The sequence below is a fragment of the Myripristis murdjan genome, chromosome 7, assembly GCF_902150065.1.
Source record: "Myripristis murdjan chromosome 7, fMyrMur1.1, whole genome shotgun sequence".
Taxonomy (NCBI): Eukaryota; Metazoa; Chordata; class Actinopteri; order Holocentriformes; family Holocentridae; genus Myripristis; species Myripristis murdjan.
In genome coordinates, this window is record NC_043986.1 from 20,720,706 (window position 1) to 20,738,886 (window position 18,181).

At 43.5% G+C, this 18,181-nt stretch overlaps 2 protein-coding genes across 2 annotated transcripts; one reads left to right on the forward strand and one right to left on the reverse strand.

The window, feature by feature from the left end:
• Nucleotides 1-316: 316 nt before the first annotated feature.
• Nucleotides 317-8,665, reverse strand: aaas (achalasia, adrenocortical insufficiency, alacrimia). Its single transcript, XM_030054770.1, has 17 exons — nucleotides 8,505-8,665; nucleotides 8,188-8,314; nucleotides 6,949-7,076; nucleotides 6,788-6,843; nucleotides 6,579-6,670; nucleotides 6,438-6,484; nucleotides 5,899-5,997; nucleotides 4,658-4,801; nucleotides 3,763-3,883; nucleotides 3,500-3,624; nucleotides 2,087-2,147; nucleotides 1,906-1,996; nucleotides 1,369-1,459; nucleotides 1,165-1,232; nucleotides 927-1,008; nucleotides 704-788; nucleotides 317-555 (listed from the first exon to the last, which is right to left on the reverse strand). Exons 2-17 carry the CDS (start codon nucleotides 8,296-8,298, stop codon nucleotides 400-402), a joined length of 1,557 nt encoding a protein of 518 aa, XP_029910630.1. The 5' UTR covers nucleotides 8,299-8,314; nucleotides 8,505-8,665; the 3' UTR covers nucleotides 317-399.
• Nucleotides 8,666-9,409: 744 nt separating this feature from the next.
• Nucleotides 9,410-17,973, forward strand: map3k12 (mitogen-activated protein kinase kinase kinase 12). Its single transcript, XM_030055768.1, has 14 exons — nucleotides 9,410-9,576; nucleotides 10,890-11,412; nucleotides 12,163-12,346; nucleotides 12,488-12,679; nucleotides 12,820-12,978; nucleotides 13,166-13,324; nucleotides 13,600-13,708; nucleotides 13,914-14,023; nucleotides 14,323-14,439; nucleotides 14,619-14,753; nucleotides 14,909-15,632; nucleotides 15,726-15,793; nucleotides 16,025-16,322; nucleotides 16,461-17,973. Exons 2-14 carry the CDS (start codon nucleotides 10,950-10,952, stop codon nucleotides 16,620-16,622), a joined length of 2,880 nt encoding a protein of 959 aa, XP_029911628.1. The 5' UTR covers nucleotides 9,410-9,576; nucleotides 10,890-10,949; the 3' UTR covers nucleotides 16,623-17,973.
• Nucleotides 17,974-18,181: the final 208 nt, after the last annotated feature.

Genomic DNA, 18,181 nt, shown 5'->3' on the forward strand with positions numbered 1-18,181 from the left:
CTTACTGCAGCAGCCAAACCCTTTGCTGTATGTCATCCCCTCTCTCTGCTCTGCCTTTCCTGTCTCTCTCTACTGTCACTGCTGAATAGACAAAACATGACCCGATATATTAAAATTACTCAGGATATAATCATAAGAAAAAAAACATCAATGGATGAGAAAAATCATTAGAAAACAGAGCAAACCTAACTAACTCCCACTGATTTTATAGAGAAATATAGAAAATGTTACAGAGAAATATATGTTCTGGTGGTGATCCCAGTCGCTTCTCTATAGTTCAGCATCACCCAACGATCACGAAATAAACGAGTCTTAGTTTAGCGAGAACTAAATATTTATTGACAAACAATTGCAATAATGATAAGTAAGCATGTGTGATGGGGGAAGTGAGTTTTGAGGTCAAGTGGTGAGCTCGGTATAGAGCGTCTGATTGATGTAGTCAGCAGGCCTTTCCTCGGGGCGCGGCTGAGGTGGACTGCCACCGAGGCCGTGACGGGCCATCCCGGCACTCAGGAAATAGAAAGGTACATGGGTAATTCTTCCATTGGACCAACACTGGGAATGGAGAGAGAAAGATGAAACATGTTAGTGTGTCACTCACCAGTCAAATCTTCTCTGTCAGCATCACTGATGGTTGAAACTACTTCAAAATTTATTTGAGCAAATGACGGTCATATGAAAGGAGCAACATGGAGAGACTGACCACAGTGAGCAGGGCTCCATGCTGGAAATTTGGGTGAAACTGCATCAGTCTCGGCTCTGTGCCAGGTTCCCCCTGGACAAAACCACTGATAGGAAACACAAAAAATAATATACATTGATGTGGAAACAACTCTAGATCAAGAAATGTGAGCACTACTTCTGAGTGCACAGTTAAGAAATGCGGACACACACACACACACACACACACACACACACAAACATACCATGGCAAGAGTTCAAAAATGGGGCTGGTTCTTGTCTTGAACACGGCTATCATAGCAGGACGGTCTCTGGCTTGAGGATCACCTGAAAGATCATTTAAGACAGATTCAGCTACAATACAGAATTATTGGAGAATGTGACTTACAGAGAACTGACTAAAAATAAGAAAATAGAAAGAATAGCAACTGGGACTATACCCCAGTTGGATCAAAGTTAAAAACAAGGAGAAATGCTCCTGACCTTTGAGAAGCACTGCCAATCTCTCTCCTCTCGGGTCCCAGGCTAAAGACTGGATCTCTCCACCAACACTGACAGACACATAAAACCAGAGATGAGTACAGCTAAAATTTATGGTCATTTCAGCCTGCGTTTGACATTTGAGGCTCAAGGATGGCCAATTAGCCAGAGCAGCGGGTACGGTAGGCTCTATCTGAACCATCTTACACAATGTCTCCACCAGGTGTGTTAAAAGTTGTCTCTGACAGGTCAGCCACCACTGCTGCCGCCTTTGGTCCTTTTGTGTTTGAAGGAATTCCTGATGAAGAAAAGCAAAATCACACAGAAAGACATATCACAAAATGCTCTTTTGGGTTGTAAATTTATTTACCTTCTTCAACTTCTGTTTTTTTCATGTGTGAGAGAGCGTTCAAACCAATGTGAAATAAATTACTCATAAAGCTAGCACTCATTTTAGAGCAAAACTAATCCTGGGTCAAATCAACCCTACCAAAGACATTTTGTAATAAAACAGTACAAAATACAAAATAGTATGAATATCCAAAAAGTCAGCAAGAGCAGGACACAATCGCAAGTTACTGAAAAGAGAATAATGTCTGCATGCTGAATATCAGAGCTCCCAGAGCCTAGAAGTCAGCAGGTTGCACCAGAATTGCGGAGGAAGCTTTGAAAGTCAGCGCACAAACATTGTTCTAAAATAAAAATGAACATGTTTGGGATTGTGTACAGAATATGACTTTTAACCTGGTGTGTCAGTGAAGGTCAGAGCATAGATGACTGTCTCTCCCTGAACGGTAAACAGAAGTCGACTCCCGTCTGGACTCCAGCAACCGGACTGATGAGCAAAAGATAACTCACAATTAATTAACTAACCCATGTCTAAGCCAATCAAAAATGTGTTGTGAGTTGTAAAAACCAAAGTCACCTGACAGCGTCCTTTCAAACACGGCCAGCGCTCACAGGTCCACATCCTCGTCTCCCACACCCTAAAGAAACAGTAGTTATCTCTCTGTTTAATACAGAAAGTTTAAAACTTCCCTTTTTGTCCATACATTATCTTATAATGCGTGCTACACCCTGGACTAAGCCACTAATCCCTCGCATGTTCATAAATATTCATGGCATATGAGTGGACCTCAATTATAATGTAGCAAATTGGCAAATGTCCCAGGGCCAGACAGCATGAACACTAATCAAGCATGTTGAAAATTCATAAATATTCCATGAGAGCTTTACATACAGTAGGTTCAACGCAGAGTGCACAAACTAGATTACAAGAATTATAAACTCCTATAGTGGTTCTCAAACTTCTTTGTGAAAGCTTTAATCTTTGACTGTCCATGTATAGGCATCAATGCGCATGGCAAGGCATGGCAGCTGCTGTACTGTTGAATTAGTTTTTATTTTTTTATTTATTTTTTTTTTTTAATAAATCAATAATGCTTTAGATAAGTACCCAACAGCCTGTGCATTAAATGTGTTCTTTCCAGTAACAAATGAATTCAAACGTTATTGAAGACTGAAATCAGCCTGCATGGTGGGGCCTTAGAAAATTGAAACTAGAACAAATTTGCCTATTTTGTGCCAAATTGGCCTTTGGTTTTGCTGTGTTTTGAACACCCCTTGATTACCTACTAGAAATTATGATGGAATTCAATGCATTTTTTTTATTATTTTTATTTTCTGTTAAGTTCAAACATATAACTAATGATAATTAGGCCTATGTTCTCTGTCCACGGCAGTGGAACATGCACCAAAAAAGAAACAATGAAAGGTGTTTTCACTGTTGTCTTTCAGTAGCGCATGACATGTGAACATTAGGACTTATGAATGTGAGAGAGAAATATAAGTCTGTTAAAACAGTTTTCAGTAGCATAGCAGGTATAGCACAAGCCTATATTTGGAACCGGCATTTATAGAGACCTGTCTATAATGCCTTACAAAACTCTTACAAAAAAACGGGAAATATAAATTTCTTACTTAAACCAGTAAGTATGAATATTAGCTGTATAAAAATGAGGCTACTGAATAACATATTAACTGACTGCATATGATGATGAAAAGAAAAACAACACCTGTGGTAACCACAAAAAACAATTAACTTAGACCCGGCTTCTAAGTGACACCGGCCTTGATTTGTCAAAACGTGTAGATACACCCGGCCAATAAAAGGAACTCAGTGCTTTATTGGGACTTGGCTTTTTAATGCTGTTTTACATAAGTTCAAATGTTTCAATTCCCATCACCACTGAGCATTCCTGTAATGTCATGTCACATTGCCATACCCTGGCTTTGCTGAAACAACGCCCCTGTATCCAAGTGAAGTGTAGTTTCTAACCTGAACAGGGCAGCAGGGGTAGAAGCCAGCACATGGCTGCCGTCAGGGGACCAGGACAGGAAGGTGACCCCGCCACCTCCCACACGCTGAAGAGGCACGCAGCTCTCTGCTGCTACATCCCATACCTGACAAACACAGCGATGAAAAGAGGGAGATGGAACAACAATCACGGCAACTCGGTGAACACAAGGGATTCGTTAAAACATCATGTGTATGACAATGCTGGTGAAACTCATTTAGAGACTGAAGCTGCTGGTTTGTACCATCATGTTGGTGTCCATGGGTGAGGCTGACACGAGGAAAGATCCACTTGGAGACCAGGCGATGGAAGTGACTGGAGAGTGGCCAGGATGGGACAAGACCTGGGCACAGCCAGAGGAAGGCCTGGATGAGTGGTGAGAAGAGACAAAATATTGTGAAAATCCAGCACAAAACAAGTGAAAACAGTGTGATGCTGGGATCAGACTGTCGGTGAGACATGAATTTGAGCAGGAGCACGGCTGTTCATACCAGCAGTGTATTTCTCAGTGTCACTCCACAAGCACGATTTCTCTCTCTCTTGACTCATCTGCCAAATGTGTGGTTTAATGGTTGAATCTAAGTGGTTCTCATGGCTGGGAGACTCAAATTAAATGCTTTTTGCACATTTTTTGAGTTGAGTCTAGACAGTCGTCGTTTTCATGACCGCAAAGACTATAGTTAAAAACAAAAATGTCTTTTCTGGCTTTTCAATGGAGAACTGTCAGTAAGGTAACTATGCCGATTTTATTTTCTAGTGTTTTCTGATGAGCGTTCAAAAATAGCAGTGATACTATTACCAACAAATATAGGTGATGGGTGGATGGGGTATATTAGTCATTTCTCAGAACAGTTTTTTTGGACAAGTGCTTGAATCGCTCTGCCCCGCCCAATACATGGAAAACATTTTCAGCTGGCTCCAAATGTGAACAAAATCAAAATATGCCATTGTAAATACAAGCAATCGTCCAGAAACTCAAATATTTTTCCACACTTATCCAGACCTGAAAATGATCAAAATCATATTCCATGTTTTCATACTTTTCCAGACAGTGTAGGGACCCTGTTCACTGCTCTTCTGCATCTAGTCTGAACACAAGAGTAATGCAGCAGTATGTACGCCTCTCTGTGAGAACAAACCTGGTTGACAGTGAGCAGGGATCCACATGCCAGACCAGCAGGCAGTTCTGGCAGGCAACAGCCAGGGCAGACGCACACAGGGGCTTCCACTGCACTGCAGCAACACTCCGCTGTAGACGGTGCTTCAGTGTAGGTGCTGTGGCACTGAGAGACAGAAGTGCACCTTTACAGAGCTTGTGGTGATCAAGAAGACTAAGCAGTGACAGTGCAGTCAGAGAATGGCTGTGCAGGGTTGAAATGCAGCAGGATTTAGGGAACGTTTGTAGTCTGACATGGAGACAAACAGCTTTGTTGTGATCAGGATCAGAGGTTCAAACAGGCATCAACAAGCTCCTGCAGATTTCCTCTGTTGTAATGTGCTTGCTCACACCCGTTCTCAAGGCTGGTGTCCTGCTTTTACCTCTATAGAATCACTGCAGGATGCATCACCTTTGCAAAGCAGGGCTGAACAACTAATCAAAATATTACTGAAATCACAATATCATCAAGTATCCAAATCACAGGGGCTGCAATTTTCTAGTAAAAAGATCAAATGTGTGACAGGATACAATTATAAATGAAGTACTGTGTTGCTACAGAGATGCCCTGGCCAATATATCGTACTCACTAGACATGAGAAAACTGGTTTGTTTGGTGAAGACCACGGCAAAACCATCACATTATCATTTTAATAGTTTTTTTTTTTCAACTGAAATGAAAATTCTGATACAAAAATATCATTTCCAATAAAATCATGGCTCTTACTGACATTGCAATATTTGTCAAAATAATTGCAATACAATTTTTTTAACATTTGTTCAATGCTAATACAAAGTAAATTTCACTGCGCTGAACTAGTCTGACTGCAACAGCAACACACCACGGTGCTGACTTTTAAAATCTAGTCTTAAAATGGTTTCATGTACTTATTGTCAACTCACACTGTTAAAGTCTACAAGTCCTGTAGGTGCAAAAGGAGCGGTGCAAACAATTTTTTGCCAGCAACAATGTTGGTGCAATTAAATTACATTCACTGTGAACTTACAGTGCGTAAACATTATTTTCAATTTCTCTCATATAGTGTATTGTGTTCTAGTAAAGCACCTGTGTCTTTATTGGAAGTACACATTTTCACAATTTGTCTACCGTCTTACATTGTTAAACAATCCGATGGCTCATCATCTTTGCTTTTTTTTTTAATGGACGGTGAGTTGTACTCGAACTTTAAAGTCCAGTGAACAAAAAGAGCTTAGTTATGGTACCTTTTGGGGTTGTAGATCTTAATGGAGTCATCCAAAAGGGCTACAGCAAATTTGTCTGTATGAGGATGCCAGGCAAAGGCTCTCACTGCACAGTCAGACCTGGTAAAACAGTAATTTATTAGCATTTCTAATTAGCAACCACAAAATGGACTTTTAAGAACACACCAATCACAATAAGACATACAATTTGCTGTTAAACAGTAGTGTTATATTATAAGACTATTTCTGTGAGACAGAAAGAAAAAAACATTTTCCTCTCACTTTCCTCATCTCAACAAGCCAAATACACCTAGCCCAGCTTCAAAATCCATTTTAAAACATATATATGTATGTATGTATGTATGTATGTATATACATATGTGTGTGTGTGTGTGTGTGTGTGTGTGTGTGTGTGTGTGTGTGTGTGTGTGTGTGTGTGTGTGTGACACCAATAAATGAATATATCTTGAATCCCATACTTTCATTTCAGTGGTTCTTTTAGAGACTGGCATTTGAGAGATAAAGTGAATTAAAAATTATGAAAAAAGGTCAGCACTTACCATTTCAGCACTTGGGAAAATTCAGCAATCATATCCTCACTACTTAACTGAAAAATGAATAACAAATGGCTAGTTAGATTTTAATGTGCAGATACAAGCTGTTCTTATGGCTGATGTGTTTAACCAGTGGACACGACGTACTGTGAGGTGGGGAAACAGGGAACCATGGAAAGAGGAGATCCTTTGGAGCAATGCCAGGACACAGCCAGAACTCACTGAGAGCCACTTGGGCACTGGGAACACACAAGCACAAACATTACACGCATGTCACAGGACATATTAGGGATGGAGGCATTAAGTGAGCCATTGTGTTTCAAAGCACAGTGACAGATGCTGGACGCCTCACCCACCCTCTGCACTGGAGTTTGCGATTTCATTGAGCAGCCCAGTGAGACCAGCATCCCGCCTGGAGGCCAGAGAGATGACTTGTGTGAATTATCTGTGTGAATTATCTGTGTGTTAGTGACTGTGTTTCTGTGTGTGTATGTCTGCATGTGTGTGTGTTACAAACCATGCTGCTGCACTCCTCATCCACAGTGTTTCACAGTGGTCAAGAAAGGCCGCCTTACTGCTGCTCTCTGTTCGACTGTGTGGCTTCAGCGACTCCCGAGGGAAGTACAGACTTAGAGGGCTGGACTCCTACAGTGAACACACACACACACACACACACACACACACACACACACACACAGCCACATGGTGCGACTTTAAGTTACTGCCACTCAACCTCTTTTCAGATCTATACAGAACATTATCAGTGTGTGCTGTACAAAATCAAATTAGAATTAGATTTACATCATTTGTTTTGTCCCTGGCATCTCCTCTACACCACAGCACATGTGGATGGTGTGAAGTACTAACTGGAAATATTTGTAACTAAGTGGGTAATTTGTTGTGTTGACACTTGATAATGATAAATTATCATGGTTCAATTTTCATGGTTATTGTTTTCTAGGTTTTTACACTATGAAAACTGAACAATGATAAAACTGGACTGATCAAATTGAACAATGATCAAATCTAAAACCCAGAATTATCACTGATAATTCTAGGTTTTACACATTAACCATGAAAATCAAACACTTTTTTTGTATGAACAATGGCAGTTGGTTGTATGTGGGGTTAGCTCTTAACTGTAATTCGTTGCTTTAAAAAAAAAAAAAAAAAAAAAAAAAAAAAAACACAGACCATGCTGCCACTTTGCTGCACCTTTACCTATTAATGATGCTTATAAAATGACTGGCTGTAGGGCTGGGCAGTACATTGATATTATATGGCAGTGGCAGTGTTGTCTTTTTAAATACCACATTACAGTACATGGATGCTAGTCTCTTACTGTTGGAGTCGATTGTTCATCATATTCACAAGTAAACATTACGAATGGCTGGTTGTCAAAAACCTCGTGCTTGAAAATATCTCATTAAAGCACCAATAGTCATCCCTGCAATATCGACAGAGGGATTCATCAGTCCTATCGCCCTGCCCCAAGTCAGGCAGACAACTCTGACTTTTCAAAATAACGGAGCAACAACGTCCTGACTACGGTGTGCCCATAGAAACTGATTTATTAAATTAATTAATTCAGTTTCTATGGGTGCGCCACACACTATGGAGGCTCAGCAATGTTACCATGAGCATATGTGCTATCTAGGATGTAAATTATAACCCTAACCGACAACCACTTTTCAACCAAGTGCTTCTGTTTCTGAACTGAAACCCGTTTTCCCAAAGTTTGTTGTTAGTGTCCGACCTGTTTGAGGCAGTCCTCGGAGGCTGATCTGGACAGCAGCTCGTTGTTTGTCTCACACAGAGTGGCCTGTCCACAGGGCAGCGGAGGGGGAAACAGGGCCAGAGAGCACATCTTCCACCCCCAAACCCTAACAAACACAGTTATAGGCTGTCAGATAAAATTACAATGGAAGTTATCACGACTGCGCTGTCAAGGATGAGTGGACATTGCAATCATGTCATGACATCCTGGTTAGCATAGCTTGTTTGCTAGCAAACGCTGTAAATGAGCATTAATTTGGTTTTTTGGCACTTCGTCGGACTACTATTGCTAATTACCTTTGCTGTCCCGGGTAGAGCCGTCAGTTAAGTATTTCCTACGCTTCAAATCAAGAAATAAGCGAATGACGCACTGTTTTCCTTCAGATTTCCAACTTTCACGTTGGCTCCCGCCGTGTACAGTATGAGTGGAAGCAGTAAGGGACAAACAGTGCGGATTGTTGTTACAACGCGCAGAGTCGTTGCCCAAAAGTGAAGGTGCTGCTCTCCTCAGGACGAAGAGTGAAACTGCACCCACTCTGAGCCAAACAGCAGAGCAGCAGCCGTCGTTTGAGTTTTGATGTCAAGAAATCATTTTAATTTTGCGTCTGTCTCATCAAATTGCCCCAAACTGCATCGTATGTGCATTAAGCTTTTTTTATTTATTAAATTATGTTCAAGCCCATATGTATGTGTGTGATAGCCTATGATAAGCCTGGACAACCAGATGGGACTGAGTCATAACGATGATGATATGAGACTTTATTGATCTCCACAGGACGTTTCACTTTTCTTCTTCGTTCCTCAGCAGGGTGGTCAGGGCGCATGATAAGCTGCAAAGCAGCATGCCTGGAGCTTGTAGGCATGCAGTGGTTTGCTCAAGGACACTACAGCAGGGTGGGTGATTGCACAGGACTCCTGCCCAGTTCATTTGGTTGATTCTCGGTCTATGAAAATGAGAATGAGAATGAAAATGAGAATCAGTGAATGAAGTGCGCCCGTAACGATACATTTAGGGAAAGTTAAGGGTGCATTAATGATGGAAACTGGTAGCCTACATTCTTATTTTTTGCAGATTGCGACAGTAGCGCCCCCTAGTGGCGTATGTTGCATTTCCGTGACGTCAATTCAGCACTGGGAAGGAGACAGCTCCCTCCCCCAAACCCAGCGCGTCTCACGTTGCATGGGTCCCCGGTTATTGATAACACAATTTGCCCGCTGGGATTCATCCTGATAACGTGAACTCGTGGGTAGGGACTCAAAATACAAGAGACAGTCCGGACAAGATAAACAACGATTTGCTCATTAATATCGCAAGTAGAAAGCCGAACCCACCCCTCACTTGACAACGCGACATCAACCAGGCAGAAAGGTATGGGAATGTCATGCTATCCAATTAATGCTGATTAAATAAGAAATCAGGTATTATAGGACGTTCAGGTATGATGCCTTTGCTTGGTGCGGTACACGCTGCTCACACTGCACCAATGAATTGTTGTTGCCAAAAACGAATCACCGTCGATTAATGCTAGAAAATCATATTTGTGCAGCGAGATAGCCCACATTACGAAATATTTGTGTTGATGCCAACATTCAGTAAATCTACAGACGCTGCGGCAGTTTTACTTGGCATGGACCATAGTAGGGTTCGGGCTTCAATTCATGCACGTCGGCTGTGATGCTACTGAGTGTCATCATCACATCCTTGGTTATTTAAAGATTGATCTTCCTGCGTTTGTGTGCACTGCTCCTTCCCATAGGCCCAGGGTTGTTTTTTCCCCTTTTCACGCTTTCAATTCGCTCAAGTCGTCGCGGTTCTTCTCATGCAGTGGTGCAGTACAAGATATGGAGCTGGTGTAGGCTATGTGAATTGAGTACATGTGCTCTCTCTCTCTCTCTCTCTCTCTCTCTCTCTCTCTCTCTCTCTCTCTCTCTCTCTCTCTCTCTCTCTCTCTCCCTGTCACACACGCATACACGTACACATATACGCACGCGCGTACACACTCATGCTCACATTGGGGTGGTTATGCAATTCGTCATATTCTTCAGATGCACACAATGCTCTTCTCTTGCTGAATGACGAACGACATATGGGCACTGTTCGGTGGCCTGTGCTGATCCTGCCAGACAGAAGAGCAACGATGCTGCTCGAAGGAAGGGTTAGAGAATAGGTGGTTGTGGACAGCACAACCTCCTTTTGGTCGATTCATTCATAAAGCCCATCTCCACTCTAGGTGATGGCTCCACTGGGTAGTCTGTTCCTCCCATTCACAGACACTGAAATGAGGCTGACTGCATGATTCAGGCTGGATTTTGTTGTGGAAGCTGAACGAGAAACTGGAGAATTGTGGCAGCACTGATTGACTAATTCACAACATCAGTCGGCTTGTCTGCCTGAAACAAAAGTTAGTCCAGTATTGACTGAAAGACTTTGCTAATTACTAAACTGACTGGGTTGAAAGAGATGCTCCGACCATTGACAGAAGCGGTTTTCAGCACCAGACAGCTCCAACCAACATGCTGTGTTATTTTGGAGCTGTTCACTTCTGAAACTAATTTGGAATAGTAGCCTTGTGTTTATTCTGAATTGTAGTAAGAATGCTATGCATAAAGTGAAGAAATAGGGCTGTATTAGTGACTATAGATGATTCTAATGCATTTACCCCCACAAATCTCCCCCTTCAGGTTCCTTCTCATCTTTCCATCTTCCATCCACCCTAACCCGCTGTGTTGGGGAACCCCCTGATGAGTGGGACCTGTATTCATGAGCCCCGCGCCCCTTCCCCCTCCCTCTCAGGCTTCAGCACCCCCATCTCAGAACCCCCCTATCGAAGGCTTGATGGAGACACCCCTGCCTGCACCCCTGAAACTGACCTGACCCCCACACAGTGTGTCCTGCGCAACGTGCTGTCCATTGACACCGGTGGACAGGGGGGGCCGGGTGGTAGCAGCCCCACACCAAGTGATGGACCCCCAGCCCACTTTGACAACAGTGTGCTAAAACTGCATGAACATGAAGCCTGTCAGTGTGGCGGTGGGGCAGAGGCGGGGCTTAGCTCGGAGGCCGGTGCTGTCCGTAGCCAGTCGGAAAACATCCGACTACAATCAGGAAGTGGAGGATTTTTGGAGGGACTGTTTGGCTGCCTGAAACCAGTCTGGACCATGATTGGAAAGGCCTACTCCACTGAACACAAACATAGCCAAGAAGGTAGGTGAAGCAAGTACGAAAGCCACACCAATGATATCTGACTCTCTGCTGAGTCTTGGAAAGTGCCTCTGATAGCAGTAAGAATGGGGTATCTAAATCCCATAAAGAAAAGAAAAGCTATGTTTAATGTATTTGTGTGACTTTAAAATGTCAGTCATTCACTATATAAAGTTGTTGCGGTGCCTTTGTAACCATGGAGATGCATCATAGCTTGCTGAGCCCACGGATGATGCTCACTCTCCATTATTTCCATTACTCTCTGACTGCCACCGTGTCCCACTGGCAACATGGCGTGACACCACTCATGAGTTCATCAGCCCTGTTCGTTCACAGCAGCGTTCAAGTACAGAGCGGGTTCACAGCTGGCTAGTGAGGCGTCATGTGCATCTGCCTCCACAGCAGCACCAGCTCTCTGGAGATCTCATCACTTCAGTGGACCTCATGAAGAATTGATCTGCTTGTCTCTTTTATTCTATCCAGCCTGTCTCCCTTTAGTGACCAGTGCTCTCGTAGTGATTTACGTAGTGTCATTATCACAGATGATGGCCAGATTAGACTGTGAATAAATACAGTAATGGCTCCATACCAGGGAGACAACATCCTAATCCTTTTACTTGGTTAATCTACAGTTAGTAGGTATGCAAAAATGTAGATGGAACAATTATCTATATGGTGTGTTTAATTCAGTCTGCCAAATATCTTCATCAAGTTTAATGGCTTCATCTTGTTGACTTGCTGGTTTGTATTTAGAGTCCTGGGAGGTTCCATTTGAGGAAATCTCAGACCTGCAGTGGGTGGGCAGCGGGGCACAGGGGGCGGTCTTCCTCGGCAAGTTCCACGGAGAAGACGTGGCCGTGAAGAAAGTTCGAGACATCAAAGAGACTGAGATCAAACACCTTCGTAAACTCAAGCACCCCAACATCATCACTTTCAAGTGAGGAAACTCATACTAATCTCCAGAGTCGTGTATCAATTTGCCCATCGCGAAAGTGCATAAATAGGACTTTGATATACTTCTGATCCTTGTCTGTTCACCCGCGCCGCTCAATCTGACTGTTTTGCTTTCTCCTCCTAGGGGTGTGTGCACCCAGGCTCCCTGTTACTGTATCCTGATGGAGTACTGTGCCCAGGGCCAACTGTACGAGGTGCTGAGGGCCGGCCGTAAGATCACCCCCTCCCTCCTGGTTGACTGGTCCATGGGCATTGCTGGTGGAATGAACTACCTCCACCTCCACAAAATCATCCACCGAGACCTCAAGTCCCCCAAGTAAGTCACTGAGATCAACACAACTAGTCTGAATGATAATCCTCTACAACAAGACCAGAATTAAGTAAATCTTGATTATTTTCATTTACAGTGGACTTTGTTAAAACATAGAACCTAGTCCAATATTCTCTCTCTTGCAGCATGCTGATTACTCACGATGATCTGGTAAAGATCTCAGACTTTGGCACCTCCAAGGAGCTCAGTGATAAGAGCACCAAGATGTCATTTGCTGGCACTGTAGCCTGGATGGCACCTGAAGTCATTCGGAATGAGCCAGTGTCAGAGAAGGTCGACATCTGGTAAGTCTGATAAAACCTCATGGGTTTTCAGAGTGGATAGTGAAATGCAAACATGCCACTTTTTGATAAATACATTAGAATTTGACTTTTCCTGACTTAGAATGACAGCTGGCATCTTAATATTGCACTACAGCATAAGAGGAGATAATGTATCTGTATTGTTAGTTAATCGTTTTTGATTTCAAAGGTCCTTTGGAGTGGTGCTGTGGGAGATGCTAACCGGAGAGATCCCATACAAAGATGTAGACTCATCTGCCATCATCTGGGGTGTGGGAAATAACAGTCTTCAGCTGCCCATACCCGAGAGCTGCCCTGACGGCTTCAAGATCCTCCTCAGACAGTGCTGGTGAGTGCTGCCCCAGGAACAGATGGACAAATGGTAGAAGGAAAGAAAAAGACCAAGGAAAGCAGGAGAGAGAAATACAGAGGGAGCACCAGGGCTAGAAAATGAGCAGATGAAGATTAGTGGAAGCAGGGGTTGAGAACAGTTGCACTGGGAGATGTTTGTCTCCTGTTAAATGTTGAACGTGTGAAATTACTCCATTACCACCTTTATTGATTTTATAGTGCATCGTAAATGTACATAGTTGTCCCACTGACGATACATTCTTGGATTTGCAGGAACTGTAAGCCCAGGAATAGGCCCTCTTTCCGTCAGATCCTCCTTCATCTGGATATAGCCTCAGCTGATGTACTCTCCACCCCACAAGAGACATACTTTAAGTCCCAGGTACAGTTGCTGCATCATCTGATTCACATATGGAAGAGAAATACTGTAGTTACACCAAATAAAGAATCACACAATTAAATAGGCAGACATAAATTACATGCACACATACAGCCACAAATACACATGCACACACATATATGCACATAGCATAGCATACAAAAGGCTGTTTAACTTTCAACTTTAAGCTAAAATGTGTCCTCAATAGGCTGAGTGGCGGGAAGAGGTGAAACAGCACTTTGAGAAGATTAAATCCGAGGGCACCTGTCTCCACCGACTGGATGAGGAACTGATCAACCGTCGCAGAGAGGAGCTCAGGTCTGTGTTTCACCAGGATCTCTCAGGAGACCTCTCTCTTAGACCTCCTGTGAAGAACTTTAAGAACTCTAATCTTGCTGCAGGGAGTTGCACCACCACAGATTAGTAGTATTCAGGACACTCTGGTAATGTTACCAGGTTAGTTTATAAGGCCACTTTCACTTGGTCTCATTCCTCAGTGTCCCTCCTTTGTCCACGCTTGTGGATAAAATCAGTGCCTGGAGTGCATTTCTGTTGTAGGGGATTTGGATTCCCTCATGCGGATGCACAATGTCATCAGCAGCCTTTTTTCTTCTCAGGCATGCTCTGGACATTCGCGAGCACTATGAAAGGAAGCTGGAGAGAGCTAACAACCTTTACATGGAGCTCAACGCTGTCATGCTGCAGCTGGAACTCAAAGAGAAAGAGTTGCTGAGGTACAGAGACGTCCATTCACATAATTGGGCTTCTGGTCCTCTGAAGGATGTTAAACAATAGATTTGTTGTTATAGTTAATATTATGAGAATATTATTACCAATGGAGAGTGTTATTATTACTTATTCACATCACTGGAAGTGTATTTAAATGTGGGTCCAATTTGATATAACTTTCCAGGCGAGAGCAGTCTTTGGATAAAAAGTATCCAGGCCTGTTCAAGCACCATAGCTCCAGGCAGAGCAGCTCCTCCAACTCCATGGACAAACTCATCAAGAAGAGAAATGTCCCACAGAAACTGCCATCAGGAAAGAGGTGTGAGAGCTCTTTCAAGGGTTAATTAACAAAAGTATATTACACTATGAATTATAGCAATTACAAGAAAGGAATGAATATGTAAGCCATTCATGCATTTTGTGTAAAGTGCTTTTTTTTTTTTTTTTTGACAAATTCCTCCTCAATTCTTTCAGGCCAGACATCCTCAAGTCTGAGGTGATCATTCCAAAAATGGACTCCTCTGTGATGCAGGTCACTATCCCATCCTGCCCCAACAGAAGCTCCACCTCTCCCAGCCGGTCTCGGAGGGTAAAGACCCGCCATCGCAAGCCTGGCAAAGGCAGCAGTGGGGACCTGGCGGGACTAAAGGCAACTCAGTCCTCCCCCAACAGGGACGCATCTGTCCAGGCTAACAGCTCCACCACCAACCCCTCCAAGCAGCTCCTGGAGCCCAGTGCAGCCCTGCGGGGCCTCAGCCACGAGCAGCAGCAGAGGCAGCTCTCCTCCTCCAGCCCTGACCTCATCTGCACCACACTGGAGGCTGAGGGACAGGGGAAAGGGGAGACGGCAGTGGGTGGGCTGGAGAGAGGGGGAAGCCTCAGCGCCTCTGCAGGCTTAGGGGGGTCCGAGGTAGGGGCGGCTGGTCTGGACGACCTCACAGAAACGCCTCCACGCAGTGACACTCCCAGTGAGGATGCTGCATCGTTCCCATTCTCCAGCAGCCCAGACTCACCGTGTGGGAGGGGGGCAGCGGCGGGGAGGGGGTCCCTGGGATCTCCACGCCTGCCCCATGATGGGGAGGATAAAGAAGAGGGAGCTGGGGCGGTGAGATTGCCACGCGGGGCATCGGGGGGCATTGGGAGCCAGCACCTCACACCCTCAGCCATTCTCTATAGGGCAGCTATCACACGCAAACAGGTACAGTGCTGAAAAACAGTTCACATTTACATTTTCCTCCTCTACATACTTTGATAATTTTCACTTGTGCATTTTTCCTGTGTCTGACTACAGAGGCGTGGAGTGTCATCAGAAGAGGAGGAGGGTGAAGTTGACAGTGAGGTTGAGTTGCCACGGAGACGGTGAGTAAGTTGCTGTCCTTCAGCAATGGAATTCATTCCCTCAAGCCATCTTTCCTGTCGGTCCTTGTTGCTATTTGTGATTACAAGATGAGTTGCTGATATTTTCAGGAAACTAAAACCAGCAGTTAGCAGTAATAGTTATTAATTTGCATGATTATTTTATATTCTCATTTCAGTGACTGCAAGAGGTGATTTTGTTGGTGTTTTTTTTTCCCAATCCAATTTTTACAGACGTCCGACTAGCATCACTAAGTGCCAGTCGGTGTCAACCTTCAGCTCAGAGAACCTGTCAGTATCGGACGGAGAGGAGGGCCACACCACTGACCACTCCCACAGCGGCACGCCAGACGTGGTCAGCACCAACACGGACGACAGGTTGGACGACCGCAGCGATGACCTCCTGTCTCAGGGGTCAGAGATCCCGGCGGACAACACCGACCCGGCCCAGGCTTCCGATGGCCTGTCGGAGAGAGACGGAGCCCTGGGCCAGGCCAAAGCCCCACTGGATGCCGGGCAGAATCCTAACGAGGTAAAAGCAGCTCAAGCAAAAGTTAATGCCATGTACTCAGATTGAACTGAATGCATTTCTCTGATTTCTGTTAATCCCAAAACGCTTTATAGGCCAGACATGACACCTCCTCCTCTTCCCACTCTCTCCACACCTCAGAGTCGGGCCCTGTGTGACGATTCTGACTGCGACAGTGCCGAGCTGGATCAATCAGGTAGCGGAGAGCCCAGTCGCCCACCCAGCGCCGGTGCCTGGGTGCCGCTGTCCCAACCCGGACCCCAGCAGGGGTCTCCACAAGCACCCCATACTGGCCCCCCGTAGATCACTGGACACTAGCAAACAACAACCATCACATGCGTACACCAATCTGTCAGTGCAGTACATTACTGTTGTCATAAGGGGTCACACCTACTACACTACTCAGACTATGACAAGTTGACTTATGGTGTCTCATAAGTTTGTCGGTTGGTAAACCTCCGTCAGATGACATAGGACATTTTGTCATAACCTGGCATCAGATCTTTTGGCAGCTTGTGACATCAGATAAATGTCATTTAAGTTCAGTAGGGTTTTTGGTAGAGTTTAGGCGAACAGTTACCCGGGTACCTTTAGCCACTGCTCCAGTTCAGCAAAAACCCTCCCACGGACGCACACGCACGCACAAGATAACACTCTTCGTCCTTTAAACACCCTAACCCTCACTCTGGGAGAATCCTGATATTCCATACACTAATGCATCAAATACTAATGAATAATAATGTAAATATCCATTACATACCACATGAGAAATATCTAAATTTATTTTATGTGTAAGATAAAAATGTAAGACTAAACGGTATGCAGCCCTATGAACAAATGCATGACTACACGTTTATAATTTATGGTTTGGATGTGTCTGTTTTATATTTTGTGAGAAAGTTTACACTTTTTTAATCCTGAAAATATTACTTTTTTTGTTATTTAGTTTTTTTGTTTTTTTCATTTTTGTTAATAAATGTTGTTGGCACTCAAAAAAAATGATGTCAAAATGGAATGAAAATCTCACTAAAACATCAATCATGGAGCTTAATTAGGGTTCTCAGTAGGTAACATTTGTGTTATTTATTTTTTAAATCCTCCTACCACTGAGTTTCAAATACACATTGCTTATGAAACACGCTTCGGGTTTTTATGAAGCCTATCAAATTTGTGGTGAGCTGGGAGTCAAAAAGCACTCTGACCGGTGTTGTTTTCTCTTCTGTTTTGTTTTTGTCTTTTGTTTTTTTTCAGCAAAAGTTGTTAGTTTTTGGTTTGTAATTTATAAGTAATGCAAGGGTAAGCATTTTAAAGGTGCTGCATGTGTTTCCTCAGAGAAATTAGGTTTAGCTTCTCTGAGTTGCACTAGTATTGCTAACCAAAGTAATAACTTCTGCTTCAAGTGTGTCAACAACACCGGGCCTGGTCCTTTTTGTGATGAAGAGTCCCGGTTAGTAACATTTGTATGCTTCTTAAAAACCTGAACTATCCCTTTACCTTTTACGATTACAGCGGAAGTAGCCAGATCAAGAATAGAGCACTTCTCTATGGTGGTACTAGTAAAACAGTAAGTATCCTTTGGATTTGAATAGAGGTTTTGTTTTTATACAGCATTGCACATTGTACCTGTAACATAGGAATTATATCAAAATCAAAATATTATGAGCAACAATAAATAATGTATTGGTAAAAAAAAAAAAAAATTCAACGTGTGATGTTTGTTTGGAAAGCAAGGAAATGTGCTGTGGCTACCATTTGTGATGGAGCGATGCCTCAAGAGAAGACAGCTGGACCAGAAGTACATGACTATTTCAGTGATTTTTCAGCACGGCCAAACCATTCCAGTGTCATCTCATAACTTAACA

Bases quoted from the DNA above. Each gene is read 5' to 3' on its own strand.
- map3k12 (XM_030055768.1), top strand. From the start codon at position 10,950: ATGAGTGGGACCTGTATTCATGAGCCCCGCGCCCCTTCCCCCTCCCTC. The intron at 12,680-12,819 runs GTAAGTCACTGA...TCTCTCTTGCAG, and splicing joins CGAGACCTCAAGTCCCCCAA to CATGCTGATTACTCACGATG. The intron at 14,024-14,322 runs GTCTGTGTTTCA...TTTTCTTCTCAG, and splicing joins CGTCGCAGAGAGGAGCTCAG to GCATGCTCTGGACATTCGCG.
- aaas (XM_030054770.1), bottom strand. From the start codon at position 8,298: ATGTGCTCTCTGGCCCTGTTTCCCCCTCCGCTGCCCTGTGGACAGGCC. The intron at 5,998-6,437 runs GTAAGTGCTGAC...CTGTTTTACCAG, and splicing joins TTTTCCCAAGTGCTGAAATG to GTCTGACTGTGCAGTGAGAG. The intron at 3,884-4,657 runs GTTTGTTCTCAC...CCACTCATCCAG, and splicing joins CCCTGCTCACTGTCAACCAG to GCCTTCCTCTGGCTGTGCCC.